Below are 21,973 nucleotides of genomic sequence, written 5' to 3'. Positions count from 1 at the left end.
CTGCTCAAAGCAGGACCAATCCCCAATTTTTGCCCTGATCCCTAAATGGTCCCCTCAAGGATTGAACTCACAACCCTGGGTTTAGCAGGCCAATGCTCAAACCAGTGAGCTATCCCTCCCCCCAATAGAGTGATATTAATCAGTAGATCTGATGAAAGTAGACTTCACAAAGCAGGTAAGCATTATTCTCCCCATTTTACAGATGGGGAAAACAGACACAGATGGGTAACGTGACTCCCAGCGGGCCAGGAGCTGAGACAGAACAAAAACAAGTGTCCTGAGTCCCAGTCCAATGATCCATCTACTACACAACACTGCCTCTCTTAGATATCTAACCCTTGCTTTCACAAATGTTGTGTAGAATACAAGAGGAAGATATGATACCCATATTGCTCACTGCAATACCACATCATCAGCAGGCTACTTCAGCTTGCTTTAAGTTGTCTAAATACATACTCCACAATGACACTGCATCTGCTCAGTCTGTTGCTGAACTATCATCTATCAAGGTCTGCACAGTCAGGATCCAGTTTCATGAGCCAGGAAAGCAGTGGTTTCACAAAAGATTACTGAGAGGATACACACACCATTAATATCAACACACTGCAGTGGGAAGAGTTTTTTATTCTGTCCATGTCTGAAATGTTGAGTTTTTAATATATTTATATCATGTGGAAACCTAGGAATCAGACAGACAACTACCCTTTAAGGGCTTCATTATCAGAGAGAGTACTAGCCTTCTCTGTTAAGCTTGATAGGGCAGGCACAGATTGGCTCAAACAATAGCTCCTGCACAGTTTGAGAGGCCCAATTTTTCATATCCCTCAGTTATTGCAGGCATATTTGTCACCTTCTTCAAACACCCCGCACGTACTGCTAGACACATTTTCAACATATTTTCACCAGTCATGGACTTCCCAACTGCCCGATAACTATCCAGCACTGCCAGCTTCCCCAAGGCAATTTCCCCACTTTTCCATAATTTGCACCCTGAGAACATCAGGATAAGAGCTGAGTGTAGGAATCAGATGTTCACACAGGCTAAAACAATCTCCACTTTTCCCATCCTGTCACAAATAAATACTGCATGTCCACATTCTCATGAACACTTAGGGCTTGTCTATCTGACCCCACAGTGCAGATTACGAGGATGTCAACTGCTGCACGCACTAAAGTATTGTGCTGTAACTGCCTGTATAGCCCCTGCTAGCACAAACTAAAAAGTTATCTAGTTTGCATTAATGTAGTCCCATTTCAAACAAGACTACATTAATGTGAATTAGATATCTTTAGTTCATGCTAGCAGAGTCTACAAAGGGCAGTTACAGTGCAACACTTCAGTGCTTATTGCAAACAACTCACAGCCCCGTAGTCCAGACTGCAGGACTGTGTAGATAAGCCCTCAGTCCCATCTGTACACCTTTGTAATTCTGATCCAGAAGTAAGTCAGTCAACCAGAGACCTTCAAGCAGTCTTTTACTTCCATAAAAGGAGGAAGGGAATGTGTCTCTCACAGATTTCCAGCACGTATTCCACTAATAACGTCTCGTTCTCTGACTCCCCTTACATACACACACAAACTGCCACTTTATGGCCTCCTGAGATCAGAGTCATAGAAGATTAGGGTTGGAAGAGACCTCAGGAGGTCATCCAGTCCAACCCCATGCTCAAAGCAGGACCAAGCCCAGCCAGGGCTTTGTCAAGCCGGGCCTTAAAAACTTCTAAGGATGGAGATTCCACCACCTCCTTAGATAACCCATTCCAGTGCTTCACCCCCTCCTAGTGAAATAGTTATTCCTAATATCCAACCTAGACCTCTCCCACTGCAACTTGAGATCATTGCTTCTTGTTCTGTCATCTGTAATCCCCTTGTCCTTTTCTGCAGAGCTGTCGGTTAGCCAGTCAGTCCCCAGCCTGTAGCAGTGCATGGGATTCTTCCATCCAAAGTGCAGGACTCTCTCTGTACTTGTCCTTGTTGAACCTCATCAGATTTCTTTTGGCCCAATCCTCCAATTTGTCTAGGTCACTCTGGACCCTATCCCTACCCTCCAGCATATCAACCTCTCTCCCCATTTTAGTGTTAACTGCAAACTTGCTGAGGGTGCAATCCATCCCATCATCCAGATCATTAATGAAGATGTTGAACAAAAATCAGCCCCAGGACTGACCCCTGAGGCACTCTGCTTGATACTAGCTGCCATCTAGACATTAAGCCGTTGATCACTACCCGTTGAGCCAGACTATCGAGCCAGCTGTCTATCCACCTTATAGTCCATTCATCTAATCCACACCTCTAACTTGCTGCCAAGAATATTGTGGGAGACTGTATCAAAAGCTTTGCTAAAGTCAAGGTATATCACCTCCACTGCTTTCCCCATATCCACAGAGCCAGTTATCACATCATAGAAAGCAATCAGGTTGGTCAGGCATGACTTGCCCTTGGTAAATCCATTTTGACTGTTCCTGATCACCTTCCTCTCCTCCAAGTGCTTCAGAATGGATTTCTGAGGACCCGCTCCATGATTTTTCTGAAGACTGAGGTAAGGCTGACCAGTCTGTAGTTCCCTGGATTCTCCTTCTTCCCTTTTTTTGAAGATGGGCACGGTATTTGCCTTTTTCCAATTGTCCGGGACCTCTTTCAATCGCCATGAGTTTTCAAAGATAATGGTGAACAGTTCTCCAATCACATAAGCCAACTCCCTCAGCACGCTCGGATGCATTGCATCTGGCCTCATGGACTTGTGCATGTCCAGCTTTTCTAAATAGTCCTTAACCTGTTCTTTCACCACTGAAGGCTGCTCACCCCCTCCCCATATTGTGCTGCCCAGTGCAGCAGTCTGGGAACTGACTTTGTCTGTGAAGACCACGGCAAAAAAAAGCCTAGAGTACTTCAGTTTTTCAGATCTGTCACTAGGTTGCCTCCCCCATTCAGTAAGGGTCCCACACTTTCCCTGGCCACCTTCTTGCTGCTAACATTCCTGTAGAAACCGTTCTTGTTACCCTTCACATCTCTTGCAAGCTGCAACTCCAACTGCGCTTTGGCCTTCCTGATTGCACCCCTTCATGCTCGAGCAAATTTATTATACTCCTCCCTAGTCACGTGTCCAAGTTTTCACTTCTAGTAAGCTTCCTTTTTGCGTTTAAGCTCACTGAAGATTTCTCTGTTAAGCCAAGCTGGTTGCCTGCCATATTTGCTATTCTTTCTGCACATCGGGATGGTTTGTTCCTGAGCCCCCAATAAGACTCCTTTAAAATACAGCCAGCTCTCCTGGACTCCTTTCCCCTTCATATTAGCCTCCCAGCAGATTCTGCCCATCATTTCCCTGAGGGAGTCAAAGTCTGCTTTTCTGAAGTCCAGGATACATATTCTCCTGATCTCCTTTCTTCTTTTGTCAGGATACTGAACATGGCCAGATGTCTGGCAATTAGTTTTCAGGACTTCAAGTAAAGAAATATTTGAGCAAAGAGTAAGCTCTGACAGTTCTTTGTGGAAAGGCTTGGATTGAGTTGGTACACTGTTACCAGGGCTTTGGAGTGGAGTGCGGAGCTGCACGTTTTTCCCTGGAGCTGGAGCACAGAAAATCTTGACTGCTCCAGTTTTTTTTTTTTCCATTTTCAATCCAAAATGAATGATATTTAGCAACAAAAAGTCCTAAAGGTGCCAAAAAGTTTGACTGTATAACAATTGACACTAACATCTACTTTATGTAATATGTCACAGTTATTCTCACTTTGGCCAAAATCAAGATTTAATGTACAGATAGAAAATTACAAAGTTTTTTGGAGATATGTTTTATTAAAGAATCAGATAATCATCCGACATCCAGCAACACTTCAGACTGCTCCCACCCTTGTGCAAAGGTTAGGCGAGTACGTACTTGCGTAAATGAGTTAGATAAGTATGTGTTGATACTTCTTTTGTAAGGGTTGATCAACAAAACGCGCCGAGTGCTGCAATTATGGAAAAGTGTGACGCAAGATGCAACATTTAAGATATCACAAACAGGTATATATTGCAAAAAAAATAATGGTTTATTGATATATTAAGATATCGCAAGAGATATTAACCACTTAGGCTCCTGTTACCGGTACATTTGTTCATTTGTACATGCTCCCATATCACTCTGGCGGACTTACGTATGTCATCTGTTCAACAGTCTTTTGGTAGCATTGTTTATAATTTTAAATTTACTGAAAAGTCGAGTGCAGCAAGCATATAAATATACAGTAAACATTTTTGCATAAATTAGGAGTGATTTTTGTGATATATCCAGAGTGACTGGAAAATGTCCAACACAACTTTGGGGGTGAATCGTTAGGTCATCTGAAGAAAAAACGTTTCTGTGAACATGTCCTAAAATTCTTCCTAAGGGAGCTACAGTCCCCTCAAGGAGGTGATGAAAAGTCAATTTCTGATTAATCTCTCAAAAACGCTATAATATAAAGTAATGAAATTATGTCTGTTTGTGTCTTAGCGTTAGTACGTGCTACCATATTACATTATCCGAAATTATTTAAACCATAGGCGTCCCGAACTGGCAGTTGGGTCATTTTTATTTCATATTTCAAGAAAGGCTGGTTGTCGACTGCCCCGGCTACAAGCGGTAATATGTTCCATAATAATAAATAACCAAAAATTATTAATTTATTACGTTTAAAATTTATGGTTCCAAAGTTGAAAAAGTAATAAGTAAAATTGTATCATTCTAAGCATCTAAGCAGATTAAAATTTTTAAACAGTTTTTTTGAAACTATTATACAAAATAAATTAAGATTACCATTTTAATGCATGTTTTAGCATTAAATCATATTTCAGGGTCGTATCTGTTAAACAGTCAAAGATTTAAAAAATATTAAAGAAAATTGGTCCAGTCCCCCCAGTTCACGACGCCTGTACTTTAAATAATTTTTATTTGAATGATGTATGACAGAATGCTAGAAATAAACTTTAACAAGAAAGCGGATTCAAATTGCAAGCACAGTCCTCTTAGTAAAGAGAGCAAATTTTCGGAAATTTTTTTTTTCCTTCATCAGGCTGGACACATTATACAAGATGATAGAACCTGTTATTTGCTCTATCATCTTGTATAATGTTTCCAGCCTGATGAAGGAAAAAAAAAAATTTCCGAAAATTTGCTCTCTTTACTAAGAGGACTGTGCTTGCAATTTGAATCCGCTTTCTTGTTAAAGTTTATTTTCAACCTTGTAACGTGTAGCCTCGTTACTACCCAACAATTAATGTTGTAGAACAGCAATAGCTTGTACTAACGCTATGGCACATACCAAATTTCATTGATATATCTATATTAAAGTGTTTTTGAGATATTAATTAAAAACCTTGAAAATTTCAAATATTTTTACTGCAAAATTTCATAAGAAAAACTAATTTGTAATTTATAAATAAAAATGTATATTAAAAATCCTTTTTACTTCATTAAAACTGCAAGAAACATGTTAAAATATTAAATATACTTCAATAATAATTTTGTGTAAAAAGAAAATGTGACCATTTTTGTCCAGAAAATCCAAAATAAATTATAATAAAATAAAATTAATTGGTTAAGATATCACAAGCAGGTACATTTTTTAAAAAAAAATATATAACGTAATGCTTTTGTTCATTGCTTTTTGAAGATCATAACAAGAAACATTTGGATGCGGTAGCAGCACAAGAAGATTTGGCCATGGCTTCAAAAAAAAAAAAAAAAAAAATCAAATCTGCCCCCCATGATTGACAGACGATTTATGGAAAAGGATCTCAACGAAGTCTTTACTTTTGAATTTGAAAAGCCCAAATTTGGTCTTTTGGGAAAAGCAAAGAAGAAATTGGCAATGTGCAAGGTGGAAAAGGAAGTGAATGGCAAGCTCAAACCATATAGCTTCAAGACAAGTGAAGCAAGTGCCGTGAAAAGTTTCAACTTCTGGCAGCATGTAAAACGTAACCATCCTGAAAACTATGCGGCTCTGATTACAGAAAAGGACCAGGAAGATAAGGCAAAGAAGAAAGCTGACGTGGCTAAACGACATTCATCTGGCTCTTTGAAAACTCCTGGAGAAAAGATTTTTTTGCTGAGCTTCATCTGAAAAGAAACCCAAAATTGAGCAAACAAAACTTGACTCGTATTTGAAGTCCTCAAAGGTTACAATCACCATGGATGCCAATACTTTCCGTGAAGGGCTGATGGAAATGGTTTGCTTGAGTTCAACACCACTCACTACCTTCAGGCTAAAGAACAAAGGATTCTAAAAAACTGCAGGTGAAATGGGTAGGAAGCTTGGCGTTTCGACAGGGCACGATGCGGTTCATCATTTAGATGTCAGCACAGCTGAGTCTGGTCACGAAGAGCTCAAGAAAGCTTTGGAGCAAAAAACTGTGCTACCTGAAAATGCACGTGGCAACCCATGGAAACGGAAATTTCCTTGCAATTAATGCTCAGTACTACGAAGAAGGAAAAGATAAAGCTGTGGTAAAAACCCTGGACATAAACAACACTGAAGGGTGTCTCAATTCTTTGTACATGAAAAGTCAAGTAAAAGCTATTTTAGAAAAATTTGGGATCAGTGAAATGCAAGTGCTGAGCATCTGTGTTGACAATGCAGCAAACAGGACATGTGCCGTCAAATTTCAACAAGGACAATGAAACCATTTCTACCTCTAAGAACAGGGATGTGGACAGAACTGAAGCTATTTTGCCTGATGAAGGAACTAAAGGAATGGATGAATTTGAACTCCACATGGATGCTGCTGTGCAATGGGTTAATGACCCGAGCATCATACTTCCAACATGGCTTCATGACAACTCAGAAGTCCAACTGAGCAGGTGTGGTATTTGCCAGCTGAAGCGTGTGATCTGGGATGGACTGAACAAAGAACATACAAAGAAATTTCTGGCAAAAATTTGACAAGTCATTGTCAAACTATGAACCCCAAGTATTTGAAGTGTTCTGCTTGATCTACATGGGGTAACTCAATCACTGGATACTGTAACTTGCTGGGGTTCAACATTTGCGATGACTAATCGGCTTCCCATTTTTCAATCTTACTGTGAACAAGTGGCTGCTGCTGGAACAAGAGAACTCAAGTTAACAAAAGCTGAATGGGACGAAGTGAAGAACCTGCAAGACTTCCTGGCAAAGCCAAACCAAACAACCGTGAATCTTCAAGCTGTAGATGTAACCCCAGGAGTTTTAATGAAGGAATGGCGAAAACTGTCAAAATTCTTGCAAGAAAATGGTGGACATATTGCAGAAGGAATTCTAACCTCCATGCAGAAACGCGAAGAGAAGCTTTTTGACAGTATTAATTTCCTTGCTGGAGTTTATGTTGACCCATGGTATCGGATTCTTCTCACCTCAAGGGAAATACCAAAGGAAAAGGAAGAGCTCCTTGATATTGCATGACGACTCGAAAAACAAAGTCTGTTGCTACGTCTGAACTCAGCGAAAGAGGTTGAAGAAAATGAAACACAACAAAAGTAGACATCAACAATCGAATTTGCTGTTTCTGAAAGTTCACATCCTTCAGAAATAGCAAGCTGTTCTCAAACTTCCGCCTCCACTCTGAACTTGTTCGAGCATTCATCCCTGAGACGTCTTCAACCATCACAGAGAAATGGAGATAATTCAAGCATCAATTCTTCAGAAGATGACGCCCTCAAAAAGGAATTGGATAAACAAGACAGACGCCGGCAAGTTTCTGCGATTCGTAATTGTAATGAAGCATTAATTTGAGAGAAACTTTTGGGAAGATTGTGAGGCAATGGAGTCTATTGGTAGGCTAAAAGTTAAGTCTGTTTTTGAGGCCATTCACAGCTACCCACACCACATTCAGGCTGCCTGTAGAATTGCTTTGAGCATGCCAACAACTCAAACTAGTGTAGAGCGACTTTTTTTGGCTTTAAAGTTAATTTTAAATTATTTGCAGCAGACAATGGAAGACTACTTGATTGCTGCAATAATTTTTTACAGAATGAATTATGAATGACTAGTTTGTATCATTGATGACATTTAAATTGTTTTAAAAGTCTGAATAAAAATAATTTTTTCTTTAAAATTACAGTATGCACTTTTTTATTTAGTTAAAAATTAATTTGAGTCGTAGCACGGAGTCGGAGTGGAGCTGGAGCAGTCACTGTTGGTGCCAGTGCTGGAGCGGAGCAATTCAAAAATTTGATTGCTCCAAATCCCTGACCGTTACAACATACTGCCATCTGTCTCAAACTGCTGCTAACTTGTTTTCCAGAATCTCAGCTTTTAAAAAAAAAAAAAAGGCTCTAGTTGTTACAACTGGTGGGGATAGGAGGAAGAGAGGTGGAATTTAAGGACCTGTCTACCCTGGCAATTTACAGCGCCGCAACTTTCTCGCTCAGTGGTGTGAAAACAACACGCCCCTGAGTGCAAGTTTCAGCGCTGTAAAGCACCAGTGTAGACAGTGCACCAGCACTGGTACCTACGCCCCTTGTGAAGGTGGTTTTTTAGAGCACTGGGAGAACTCTCCCCCAGCGCTCTGCCGCGACCACACAAGCCACGTTAAAGCGCTGTCACAGTAGTGCTTTAGCGTTGCCAGTGTCGACTAGCCCTAAGTGTCAACCACCTGTAACTGATAGGCATCTTTTTATAGGTTTCAGAGTAACAGCCATGTTAGTCTGTATTCGCAAAAAGAAAAGGAGTACTTGTGGCACCTTAGAGACTAACCAATTTATTAGAGCATAAGCTTTCGTGAGCTACAGCTCACGAAAGCTTATGCTCTAATAAATTGGTTAGTCTCTAAGGTGCCACAAGTACTCCTTTTCTTTTTGCATCTTTTTATGTGAGTCTGAGGCTATGGCAGGTTTCAGAGTAGCAGCCGTGTTAGTCTTTTCTTTTTGCGAATACAGGAGTACTTGTGGCACCTTAGAGACTGACAAATTTATTTGAGCATAAGCTTTCGTGAGCTACAGCTCACTTCATCGGATGCATTCAGTGGAAAATACAGTGGGGAGATTTATGTACACAGAACATGAAACAATGGGTGTTACCATACACACTGTAACCAGAGTGATCAGGTAAAGTGAGCTATTACCAGCAGGAGTGGGGGGGGGGGGGGACACCTTTTGTAGTGATAATCAAGGTGGGTCATTTCAAGCAGTTGACAAGAATGCCTGAGGAACAGTGGGGGAGGGGGGGAGAATAAACATGGGGAAATAGTTTTACTTTGTGTAATGACCCATCCACTCCCAGTCTTTATTCAGGCCTAAGTTAATTGTATCCAGTTTGCAAATTAATTCCAATTCAGCAGTCTCTCGTTGGAGTCTGTTTTTGAAGTGTTTTTGTTGAAGAATTGCCACTTTTAGGTCTGTAATCGAGTGACCAAAGAGACTGAAGTGCTCTCCGACTGGTTTTTGAATGTTATAATTCTTGACTTGACTATAATTCTGATTTGTGTCCATTTATTCTTTTTTTACATAGAGACTGTCCAGTTTGGCCAATGTACATGGCAGAGGGGCATTGCTGGCACATGACGACTTATCACATTGGTAGATGTGCAGGTGAACAAGCCTCTGATAGCGTGTATGATGTGATTAGGCCCTATGATGGTGTCCCCTAAATAGATGTGGCTATGGCTACACTGGCACTTTACAGCGCTGCAACTTTCTCGCTCAGGGGTGTGAAAACACACCCCCGCCTGAGCACAGCAAGTTACAGCACTGTAAAATGCCAGTGTAAACAGTGCCCCAGGGCTGGGAGCCATGCTCCCAGCGCTCTAAGCTAATCCCCTCGTGGAGGTAGAGTACCAGGAGCGCTGGGAGAGCTCTCTCCCAGCACTGGCGCATGATCACACTTGCACTTCAAAGCGCTGCCGCGGGAGTCCTCCCATGGCAGTGCTTTGAAGTTTAGAGTGTAGCCATGCCCTGAGTGTCTGGAGATCAGCTGTGAAAGGTGGGAACTGCCTGATTCATCCTAGTTAGATCATTTAAGTGTTAACTCAGATGTCCAGTGATGATAATATAAATGTCAACATTGTTATCTATTTCATTCCTCATTTAAGAGAGGAATCACAGGGCTTCCCTACACAGGGAAATTAGCAGCAGAACTATGCCAGTATAAGGGTATGTCTTCACCAGCAATGTTAAAGTGCTGCCTGTGTAGTTGCGGCAACAGCACTGTAAAAAATAAAAATAAAAACAAAATAAAAACAAAACCCCACCCTCACAAGGGTAGTAGCTCTCAGCACTGGTGCACTGTCTACACTGCCACTTTACAATGCTGAAATTTGCAGTGCTCAGGGGGATGTTTTTTCACACCCCTGAGCGAGAAAGTTGCAGTGCTGTAAAGTAGCAGTATAGAGAAGGCCTAAGTTATACCACTTAGTGTTACACAGATAACTTCCACTGCAGACACACTTATTCCAGAAGAGTACCCTTTTCTGGTTTATATTATGTCACTTTGAAAGGCCGTGTCACGTTTGACCTCTGCTTAAGCACTGTTCCAACTCAACATAATTTAGATGCCCTGTGTACACAAAGCAACACAGTTTCCAACAGCCACATTTGAAAGAATGTTACACTGGAGGAGTATTCAAACTGTTCACACACTCTTCAGAAACCAATGTAGTGAGTGCATGAACGTGAGCTTTTTACTTTTCTGTGTACCTTAACTTTTAACTAAACCTTAACTTTTAACTAAAGAGAGTCAGAGGTTAAGGCCAGAAGGAACCACCAGTTCATATAGTCTGACCTCCTTATGTCACAAGCCATCAACACCACTCAGCCCCCATACACTAAACCCAACAACCACAGTTGGACCCAAGTATTACAGCCCATGGGAGACTAAACTATCATGTGCCACAGGGATGGAATAGGAGGCACTGAGATGCACCAACCCCAGAGCCTCCCCTCTCCCACCCACAAAGGCAGGGAATTAAGTGAGATATATCCCAGATAATCCCAGTAAGTGTCCCCACTCTGTGTTGCAAAGGAAGGTGAAATCTGCCCAATGTCACTGCCAATATGACTGGGGCGGGGGGGGAGGAGAGCGTCTTTCCTGACCCCACATATGGCAATCAGTTACACCCTGAGCATATGAGCAATGCCAACCCAACACCATCAAACTCTGTCTAGAATACTCCCACATCAGCATCAACTTCCCTGATGCCAGGATCAGCTTCAGCAACGCAACCCTACAGACAACTATATACAAGAAACCCACGGACCACCACACTTACCTTCACAGTTCCAGTAACCACCCCAGACATGAAGAAATCTGTTGTCTACAACCAGCTATTCAGATATCACAAAATATGCTCTGAGGAGAAAGTTAAAACTGCTTTCATTGAACAAGGACACTCCAGCAGAGAAGTAGATAGCATAATGGAATAGGCTGCTCCAGGATAAAATGCTCCAGGAGAACATGCTTCAATGCAGGGAAGAAAAAAAAACAAAAAACAAAGCAGCGACCATCCACCCTTAATTGTCACCTACCACCCCACAATGGAACCCAGATGGGGTATCATCAAACAATTACAACTCATATTTGATAGGGACTACATTCTGAACATTTTTCCCCCAAGCATTCCCCTCCCAAAAAAAAAAAAAAAAAAAAACACACATCACCACCAAGATGATCCTCAGAAGCAAGCTCCCCACAGACCAGGACACATCAACTCTAAGAGGCACCAGATTCTGCCAGAACAACAGATGCAAAACCTGCAGATATATCTCCAGTAATATGGTCAGCACTCTCCACAACATACCTTTCAAGATCCATGGGTGTTACACAAGCCTATTAACAGGTGGTGTACCTCATCCAGTGCGTCAAAGGCCCCAACAACTATGTGGGTGAAATCAGACAGACAATCACTACGCTCTCGAATGAACTATCAGAAAAAAAAAAAAGATCAAGACAAAAACATCCTATCACCTATGGGAGAACACTTCACAATGTGGTCACTCCATATCTGACCTTTCACTCTTCTTCCTCAAAAGGAAACCATCACACCACCTTCAGAAGACAAACCTAGGAATTTAAATTCATAACTCTGAAAGACTAAAAATCATGGCCTCAAAAGTACGGGAGGGTTATATGCCTCATTACAACAATTTATGACCTACTAACCGTTCTTTGTCCTATGACTATAAAAGTATTAATTGCTCACTTCATTTTAAGTGGTTTCTTGTAACATCTGTCAAGCCCTTATCCTTAATCTAGCCCACCTTGATTTTAGCTGACACATACTGGTTATTTTTTCCAGACCTGAAGAAGAGCTCTGTGAAACTCAAAAGTTTGTCTCGTCCATCAACCAAAGTAGATCTAATAAAATATTACCTCATCCACCTTGTCTCTCCCATTGCCAATTGTATTTTAACTGTGCATTCTTAGCATTTTATTAACATGCTGAGCATTTACATATCACTTCACCAAATGATGACAACAGTGGCAAAAATGGCAGGTCTACATCCCTCAAGAAAAATACTTCTGTTCTTAAAATAAGGTATGTAAGTCACAGCTACTGAACCATGTTACTAAAAATTAGAACTCTGAAGTTTTTCTGGGCATACCTACACTGCAACATAAGCCCAGGGTTAGCAGACCCTGGGTTCGTTAACCTAGGGCTTGAGCGTCTACACTCATCTGTAATCCCAGGTCCCAGTCTGGGGCTCTAGCATCTACACTGCATTAAGCAGGCCCAAGTCCAACCACCCATAACCCAGACTTCCCTGTGCCCTCCCCAAAATGTGCAAAAAGAAAAGGAGTACTTGTGGCACCTTAGAGACTAACCAATTTATTTGAGCATGTCTCTAAGGTGCCACAAGTACTCCTTTTCTTTTTGCGAATACAGACTAACACGGCTGTTACTCTGAAACCCCCAAAATGTGGCCACTCTAGCCCTTTCTTCAAGGCACGGCATAAAAAAATTTGACTGTCCACAAAACATGACTGTCCAGAGGACAAAGAAAGTCAGCCCGAGGGATTGTGGAATAATTTTGGCAGACTCCCAGAGCATGAATCCAGTGGGACTGCATCTATACTTCCAAGCAAGAGGGCTTGAACCCTGGGTTCCATCTCGACTCTGGCTTGGACCATCCACCCCCATGGGGTCCTGGGTCCAAACCCTGGGTTAGCACACTTTGTGCGTTGACGGAAAGGGGTATAAGCCTTGAGCTGGAGTTCAAACTCTGGTCTTATGTTGCAGTCACTGCCCACACATTCCCCCTCAAGCTTATTGTAAGATTATCCTGCTTGCCATATACAGTTGACAAAAGCAGGGCTTCCACTCAAGTATTGAACTGGAAATTAACATTTTCAAGTGACAATGCATTAAAATAATTATGCTGCCCCTTTAAATGATCATTTAACTGAACTCAGTTGATCAGGATACTTTTGGCCAGTGGTCTTCCAACTGGGGTGCGCAAGATGATCCCAGGTGGTGCATGAGATGATCTTAGGGGGTGCGCAGCAACAGGAGCACTGCTGGATGGCACTCAGCCGTTTTGTTTCTTCAGCGGCAGCTCTGCACGTCCACAGCTGGTGTTTTCCTCCAGCGGCACATCTGCGGCTGGTCTTCTGGTCTTCACCCTGGGGGTGTGCGAGCCAAAAAGTTTGGAGACCACTGCTCTAGGCAACTTCACCAGCAGTAGAGCATAGGTATGGCCATGCTACAGCACCACAGCTATAGCACTCAGCTGTGTTTCTCTGGCGCCATAGCTGTAGATGCTTCCTACTTTGACGGAAGGGGTTTTTCTGTCAATGTTATTAATCCACCGCTCTGAGAGGCGGTAGGTAGGCTGACTGAAGAATTATTCTGTCCACATAGCTGCATCTGCCTATGGGGTTAGGTCAACCTAACTACAGGGCTCAGGGTGCAAAATTTTTCAGAGTCCTGAACACCACAGCTAGGTTTATCTAATTTTTGAAGTGTAGACCAACAGGCGCATGTTAGCCACACAACTCAGTATAATTTTCAGCAAAGCAGTTAGACATGCTGCAATAAGATCAAGCACTTTATAATCTTATTTATACTGTCTAATATTACAACCAAATAAGGAGCAAAATGAACTTGCTCCACTCCAGAAGACTGGACAGAGAAGAAAAAAGGGGAACAGGAAGTCATTCAAGAGCAACTTTCAGCTAATTAGGTGACAAACTCCAAATCCTCAAGCAGCATCATGAGGTCACCCAGAAAAGTTTACAATAAAAGATTTTTACAGTACACTACTATATAAATCACAAGGAACAGGGTACAATTTTTTCAGTACTCTAAAACAAATTTATTTGGGCTAGCAATGATATACTTCCACTCAACCATGCAGCCTTTCAGATTTAACACCCAATTATGGCTGTACATAATTGGGTGGGATGCTTCTAGTGCAGTGATTTCCAAACTTTTTTTCTGGTGACCTAGTTGAAGAAAATTGTTGATGCCCGTGACCCAGTGGAACTGGGGATGAGGGGTTTGAGGGTGAGGGATGAGGGGTGGGGCCAGGAATGAGGGGTTCAGGGTGTGGAAGGGGGCTCTGGGCTGGGGGTGCAGGCTCTGGGGTGGGGCCGGGAATGAGGGGTTTGGGGTGCAGGAAGGGGTTCCAGGTTTGGGGGGGCTCAGGGCTGTGGCAAGGATGGGGCACAGACTTACCTCCGACGGTTCCCAGCCAGCAGTGCAGCCAGGGTGCAGAGGCAGGCTTCCCGCCTGTCCTGGCACCGCGCCCTGGAAGCGGCCAGCAGCAGGTCCAGCTCCTAGATGGAGACACACAAGCTCGACTCTCACCAGCAGGCACTGCCCCTCCCTCCCATCGGCCAATGAGAGTGCGGAGCTGGTGCTGGGGGCAAGGGCAGCGCGTGGAGCCCCATGGCCCCCTTGCCTAGAAGCCGGACCCACTGCTGGCCACTTCCGGCACAGCACAGTGTTGGAAAAAGTAGGCACTAGCCTACCTTAGCTGGGCAGCACCACCAAAGGGACTTTTAACGTCCCAGTCAACGGTGCTGACCAGAGCGCCCAGCGCCTTATATGCCGCAACCCAGTACTGGGTCACAACCCACACTTTGAAAAACACTGTTCTAGTGTAAATAGTCTACAAGTTAGGAGGTTCATGGTATCTCATGCTGAAAACAGCAATGAACAATGTGGTTCTAATGCAACAGGCTTACTTTGTGATCTTCAGTTGTATCAGGCAAGACGATAAAATAAATTCTCTCTTCAAGGTCTGGATCCTAAACACATCCCAAAATACTAAACTAATAAAGCTAGGTAACACTTCAAAGCATTAGAATTCTTATTTACATACCATACATTTTAACTACTCCATTCCTACAGATTTCAAATTTCTCTATTTCAAGCAACTGATGACAATTTATAGTGTCAAAAGAGATCACTGGAATTAGTTCCTCATTAAATGACAATAACTACTTTTGATCCGTTTGCTGATTTCTAGCCAAAAGGCTAGCTGAAGTACCAATAAAGGTAGTTTAGGAGTTCTTAAACCAAAAAAAGTACACACACAACAGCTTAAAACCTTAACCTGCTAAGTCAGTTTCATCACTTTACTATTAAAGTGATTAGCTAACATATTAAAAAAATTCACATGCAGAGGTATGCTCATAAGTTTTGACTGGTTCCCTGTATGCTTCACATTACATTTCTATACTGCTTTGACATCAAAATTGTAAAGCATTATATAAACAGCCTCCTCTTCTACAGTCTCCTGTTGCCCACTGATCCATCTCTCACACATCTTCACACCACCTTCCATGGTTTATACGCACAGAACGCCTTCCCTAAACCAGTATGTAAGGCTATTACCCTCTCCTTCAAAACCCCTTGACAAGAGCAACTTCTTCCATGAAACCTACAAGAAATTGGCCAACTAACAACATGTAATATAATACCCGACTCTTATACAGTACTTTTCATCAGTAGATCTCAAAGTGCTTTACAAAGTAAGTCAGTATCAATATCCCCATTTTACAGATGGGGAAATGGAAGTACAGAGGTGCTATCACTTGGCAAAGGAAACCCAGCAGACCATTGACAGCAGGGAGTAGAATCGAGGTCTCTCATGTCTTAGTCCAGTACTCTACTTAATAGGCAACACTGTTTCACGTATAATGTTATAAATTGGAGAGAATAAAACATTAAGTATATAAAAAGTGTATGGTTAGATTTTATCTCGGTTCCAATGTTATTTGTTTTCTTAGATAGTAAGCTCCTTGGGACAGGAGCTGAGTCTTCCTGTGTATATGCATACCGCCTATAAAGTTGTAGGCATTACTGGAACATAAATATTTATTAAAAAAATACTCAAAAAATACACAATTAAGAAAGCAATGACTGCTTCTCCCTTAACGTTGTAGACCAATACGTAAAAGACAAAAATTCAAATGATGCTATATCATTCAGGTTGAAATACACTGTAGCAGTTGTGTACAGGGCCTATGCACCAATTTAAGTCTTCAGCAGGCTATAGTTTAACTACAGTTGTTAGAACTTAAGCAGTGTATGGGGTGTATTACCTACTTTCAAATAAACCATTCTTCCTCCAAAGACTTCAGCAAAGCTGATACTAGAGTGGAGGCAGAGAAGCTGGAATATTAACTGTAGATTAAAATGTAAGAATTCTGGAAGACAGTTCAAGAAGTTTTTAATTTCATAAATTCCGATATTTTTGCCTGAAATTATTTAAGAAATAACTGATAGATTGAAGTTGAGTATTTATAGTAAATTCTGTGACTCCTCCTACAACTTTTAAAAGAAAGCTAGATTTCTAGTTTTAGCTATCGTGAAATAAGAGCTGTCTGACTAAAATGCTTAAACTAGCTTAACAAAACCACAACATATACGATGGACCACTACACCACACATTTAACCCCTAAACATCTACTGCTGATATGCTGAATTCACTTTTGTGAAATCATCTCCTGCAACATAACTTCAAAATAAAATATTGATCATAAATCCTCTTTAAAGTCAGTAACTGTAGGAATAACCTTGCTAGCTGAGGCATTCACCAAACCACCCTACAGTTACTAGGTATTTCTTCCAAAGAACAATTTGCACATCACTTAACAAATGTGATGAATACAGGAAAATAAGATTTTTCCTCAAATTGTTGTCAATTTAAATATAAATTAACATTAAAAAAGAAATTGAACACAGAAATTAAGTATCCATTTAAATCTTTACAATTTTATGTGTAAAGTCTACTTTCCTCTTGATTTGCTGGGGAATTTCAAGAAGTCTGTCTATGATAATAGCTCTACTTGCAAATGATTTATTAGGCCAGACACACTGTTTTATTGACCTAAATGGTGGCTCCAACCACCACTGAACAGTTCAAAAGGGAATATGGTAGAGAGATTACAGTAAGCATTTTCTGAAAGCAATTTGCTTTCCAAGTTCCACAAGTGGTATGGATAACTAGAATATTTCCTATTCCTACTCTTAATGTGCATTTCACTTTACTCTGCATGGTCATTTATTTATTCCTATTACAGTGATATTCATCCATTAGTATAATTACTGTTTCCCTCAGAGGCAGTTTTAAGGACATTATATTGTTCTGTTAGACCACTATAGAATTTATCTTTTCTGTAAACTTTCATGTATTTAAAAAAAAAAAATCAGGTACTAAGTAAAAGTAAACTAGGATAATTTCACTCCCTGTTCTGAGCAAACAGCTACTTTACAAATAAGTATCTTTCAAACACTTAAGAAATTTTTGAATAAGAGTTTTGTTTACAGCCAGATCTTATACTTTTAAAAGCTGTTAATCAACCCCTATATCAATTCCTTTTAACACCCACTATTCTAGACTATAGCCCAATGCCCTCCTTTACTTTTGTTAAATGAAAGGGAGACAAAATTAGTAAGGCTTTGTCTACACTACGCACCTTTTAGCGACCCAGCTATGCCGCTACAGCCGTGCCACGAAAAGGCACATTGCGTAGCCACTGTTTGTTGGCAGGAGAGAGCTCTCCCACCAACAAAAAACTTCCACTCCCAATGAGCAGCAGTAGCTTCGGTGGCAGGAGAGCGCTCTGACCGATGAAGCGCTATTTACACTGGCGCTTTCATTTTTCAGCAGCAAAAATTCTGCCGTTTGGGGTGGGGGAGAGGGTCCACACGCCTGAATGACAAAAGTTTTGTCTTTCAGTTCCCAGTGTAGACAAAGCCTAAATCCTAGTTAAATCTCTAAAAAAAAGGGAAGAGAGCTGGCTCCTGTAGTATACGCCTTAAAACTCTATGAAATTCCAAAAAGATCCAAATCTGCACATTAGATGGTAGGGTGGCTGCTCTTGGTGGCATCATTTTCCTTCCTTTGTCCCACTTCCCACTAAAGCCATGGAGCAAACCACTGCAGGACAATGCTGACCAAATCAGAAATACCTTGTGTGCATTGCCCTTCATGATGTATCCTTGGAATTTCCTTCTTATGAAGAGGGAAAAGATATTGTATTTCCTGCTGCTTCTCTTGAGGTGATCAGACTACCAAGCCAGCAGATCTCAAAGCAGACATAGGAGTACTTGTGGCACCTTAGAGACTAACCAATTTATTTGAGCATAAGCTTTCATGAGCTACAGCTCACTTCATCGGATGCATCTGTAGCTCACGAAAGCTTATGCTCAAATAAAGTGGTTAGTCTCTAAGGTGCCACAAGTACTCCTTTACTTTTTGTGAATACAGACTAACACGGCTGTTACTCTGAAACCTGTCAAAGCAGGGATAGTTCTTTAACATTCCTACTGCATCATCCAAAAACCCTTTCCTCCTCCACTGATTCTAGACATCAACCTGCTGATGAGCAACAGGCAGTCAGAAATCCTACCCTGCAAATTCAAGTCTGCAGATTCTCACTCTAATGTTTGATCTCAGACAATGTGAAGTGTACTATAAATGCATGGCGGTGTTGCACAGTTATTTTATTAAAATTGTTCACCACCTCCATTCTACCTGAAGGATTTTTCACTTCATATATTACACATTATTTATTTATTAGCCTTTTCTGTACAACACTATGTTAACAGTCTGTTCTATTTACAGCACAAACATGTGGCAGGTGCATAAACTGGTACCATTTAAAATTTCAAGGGACACTATTAGATTACATGTCATTTTAAAAGATAAGAGACTTCCTTATTTTATTACAAAGAATTTCTCAATTTTGACTAGAAACTAAGTCTACAGTCTATTTTCAGATTCTCCTACATTAGCACAAAACTTCTATTCTTCAGTGAAATATGTATTTTACAAAAAACTGTCCATGGAATCATGATGGGTTAAGCTTTTACATATCTATAATCTGACGCCGAGTTTAACCCTAGAAATGTCCACCCCAACGTCCCCAACCAGTAATACTACCTCTTTATAAAAGTAATGTATAGAATATGGTGGAAGACCAAAGGCAGAAGAAGTTGCCTTTACAACACTTTTCTGGTATAAAAAAAACCACACTCACAACGACAGTAACCTTTAATCTTTAATTCTGCCAACTGTAGGCCAAATCCTTTAACATACAATATTAAAACATAGGATAGGATAGTTTGCTTGCCCTTATTAAAAGAGCAGAATCAGCCCTCTTCAAATGAGTAGAGATACAGACAATGAGCATTTGAAACTAACTAAAACAAGAGATAGTAAAAGCAGATTAAATACATGATTTTAAAACAGTAAAGACTGGGGAGGAGATAGAAGCGAGGCCGACTTTCCTGAAATGAAGTGTCAGTTTGTGCCACTTCTGCATTCAGCCGTAACCTTCGCCAAACCTTGTACCCCTGCCTCTCCGCCCATGGCCTGTGAGAGGCTGCAGCACTTTAGAGCCCGCCCAGATGGAGAACAGTTCAGTTACCATAGGACATAACTCCCCATCAATCTCCCGCCATCGTAGCTCCTCCTCTTTAAACAGCAGCAGCCCCCAGCCCCAACCTCCTCTATCCGCCTTTTCCTTCAATAGGCCCCTAAAGGACAATGCTGTTGGAAGAAAGACACACTTGAGTGTCCGACCAAGTCTGCCCTTAGCGCAAGCCTTACACATTGTACGTTAGATAGCGAGTATTTCATCGTGCCCTCATTACTAGCGTTTAGACCGATCACACAGCTTCTCCCGATAGGGCAGCACCAGCCGCCGCCTACGTCTTGCACAGTAACTCGCAGGAGAAAAGGTCACGGAGTGAACCCCATCTATTCACGATCTGGGCCTGGTGGCCGCCGCCACATACAAGCCGGGCAGGGCCTGCTTATCTTAATCAAAAGCTTGGGGCGTTGAATACTCCCGAGGCAAAATCCCACGTTTCTACCCGCTGCGCCTAGATGACATCGGGACAGCGGCGCGGGCCAGGGAAGCGCACGGATGGCCGCTGCCCCCTGCTAGCGTCTGGGCCCGAGGAAATCAGAGCGGAGGGAGGCAACGCTTGAGGCCCCTACACAAAGCTCCCGACCCCGGGACAGGCCGTCCTCCCCTCCCCTGAGCCCCATGCCCAGCCCCGCGTACCTGCCACGGTGAGCCCGGAGACGCCGAGGGCCGGGGAGGAATCACCTCCCAGGCAGAGTCCGCGCTCGGGCCAGGGAACCCCGGACGGGCCCCCCAGCCCCGCCCCCGAGCCCTCCCTCCTAACCGGCCTCTCGCCAGCCCCTCTCGCCAGCCCCTCCCGCCCCTCCCCTTGCGCGCTGGGCCTCCCGGTCCCGCTCCTGCAGACAGGCTCCGGGCAGCGTGGAGCTGGGAGCCCTGCGCCGGAATCCCCGCCCGAGCCGCTGAAGGACATGAACCTGCCCGGCACCCCCACAGCTCCCATCCGGGTGCGCCAAGAGCAGCGAGCCGGCTCAGGCCTCGCCAGCCCCGGGTCTTTCCCGCCGCCCACCCGGACCATCTCGGGACACCGGACCCGCCAGCCTCGCCCTCAGCGGGGGGCCCTACCTTCCCCTTCTCGCCCGGGTCCCTGAGGCCGGCCCGCCCTGTAACTGCCCCTCCACCCGAGCCCGCTGGCGGCTAGTTACCTGCCGTGGCGGTGGAGGCGCACAGCGGGGCCCGAGGGCCTCTAGCAGCCGGAGGAGGCGGCGGCGGCGGACTCCGTCCCGCTGCTGCCGTCCCCGAGTGAGGCGGGCGGGACGGAGCTGGGACCTGCCCTGGGAGGCGTTACGTAAACCGGCGGCGGCTCCCAGCGCCACGGGGAGGGAGGGAGGAGGGCCGGCAGCTCCGTCACCCGGCAACAGGACTCAGCGCCCCGGCGGACGGAGCCAGCGGCTCCGCCCCGTATCCTTCCGCCCAGAGGGCGACCCGCCAGACCGCCCCGCCGTGTTGCGCAATATAGCCCAGGGCAAAATGGCGCGGGCGGCCTGGAGGGCCGGCGCGCAGACAGGTGTTCTCCAATCCCTCCCCCTCCGGGTGTCTGTCTGTCTCAGCGCAGCTGGCTTTGTCTGGCTGAGGTGATTCGCAGCCCCACCATCTCCTCATTTGTTAGCATAATGGTGTAGTTATAGTGACCCTTGTGTTGAGTGTTAATTCTGAAGCCTAACGACAGCGATCACTCTGTATTTCTTTGCTGGTCAAAGCACCTGAGAAGAGAGTTGCTCCTACTATGAAGTTATACACAGCCAACACTGACTGATTTCTGGCTTTAAACCGCTGGGATTGGGAGAATACTACTTTTCTAGTCCCCAATTAAATAATTAGTAAAGAGGAAGGGGTGATGTCTATACAGCTACATTTCCCCTTCTATCTGTGTTATTGTTAATACAACTCTGTAGGCATGGATGATGATGTGCAGACCAATGAGTCCCCATCAGTCTGTATAATATTGTAGTTTGCACCATAAGGCTTTTAAATAGCTGGGGTGATTGGCTTATCAGAGTGATTGGCTTATCATTGGCTTATCGGGGCCCAAATCCCTCTTTCACATGCTTTAATATAGCCACAAGTTAGTTTTACTACCCCCCGCCTCTTAGTAGTGCTGTCTGCTGGTTATCCAGCTGAATGTCTGCCTGCCTATCAAAGAATGAGTTGAAATCTT

The 21,973-nt window shown here is 43.2% G+C and overlaps 1 protein-coding gene across 8 annotated transcripts in view; it reads right to left on the bottom strand.

Annotated features, from left to right (window-relative positions):
• KIAA0232 (KIAA0232 ortholog) overlaps window positions 1–21,188 on the bottom strand; it is a 103,180-nt gene extending 81,992 nt beyond the window's left edge. For 2 of the 8 annotated variants that reach the window (XM_073342577.1, XM_073342578.1), the window contains exon 1: window positions 20,961–21,187. Coding sequence is in view for 1 of the 8 variants with exons in the window: in XM_073342576.1 (XP_073198677.1) it covers window positions 13,358–13,411 (54 nt within the window). In the remaining 7 variants the exon portion in view is untranslated. Of the gene's footprint in view, window positions 1–13,340; window positions 13,555–14,608; window positions 14,710–20,457; window positions 20,561–20,960 lie in introns of those variants that run through there. The other 6 variants (XM_073342576.1, XM_073342571.1, XM_073342580.1 and 3 more) reach the window with 6 other exon arrangements.
• Window positions 21,189–21,973: the final 785 nt, after the last annotated feature.

The sequence above is a fragment of the Lepidochelys kempii genome, chromosome 4 (assembly GCF_965140265.1).
Source record: "Lepidochelys kempii isolate rLepKem1 chromosome 4, rLepKem1.hap2, whole genome shotgun sequence".
Classification (NCBI taxonomy): domain Eukaryota; kingdom Metazoa; phylum Chordata; order Testudines; family Cheloniidae; genus Lepidochelys; species Lepidochelys kempii.
The sequence above is the reverse complement of the archived record's forward strand: the minus strand, read 5'-3'. Positions and strand labels throughout refer to the sequence as shown.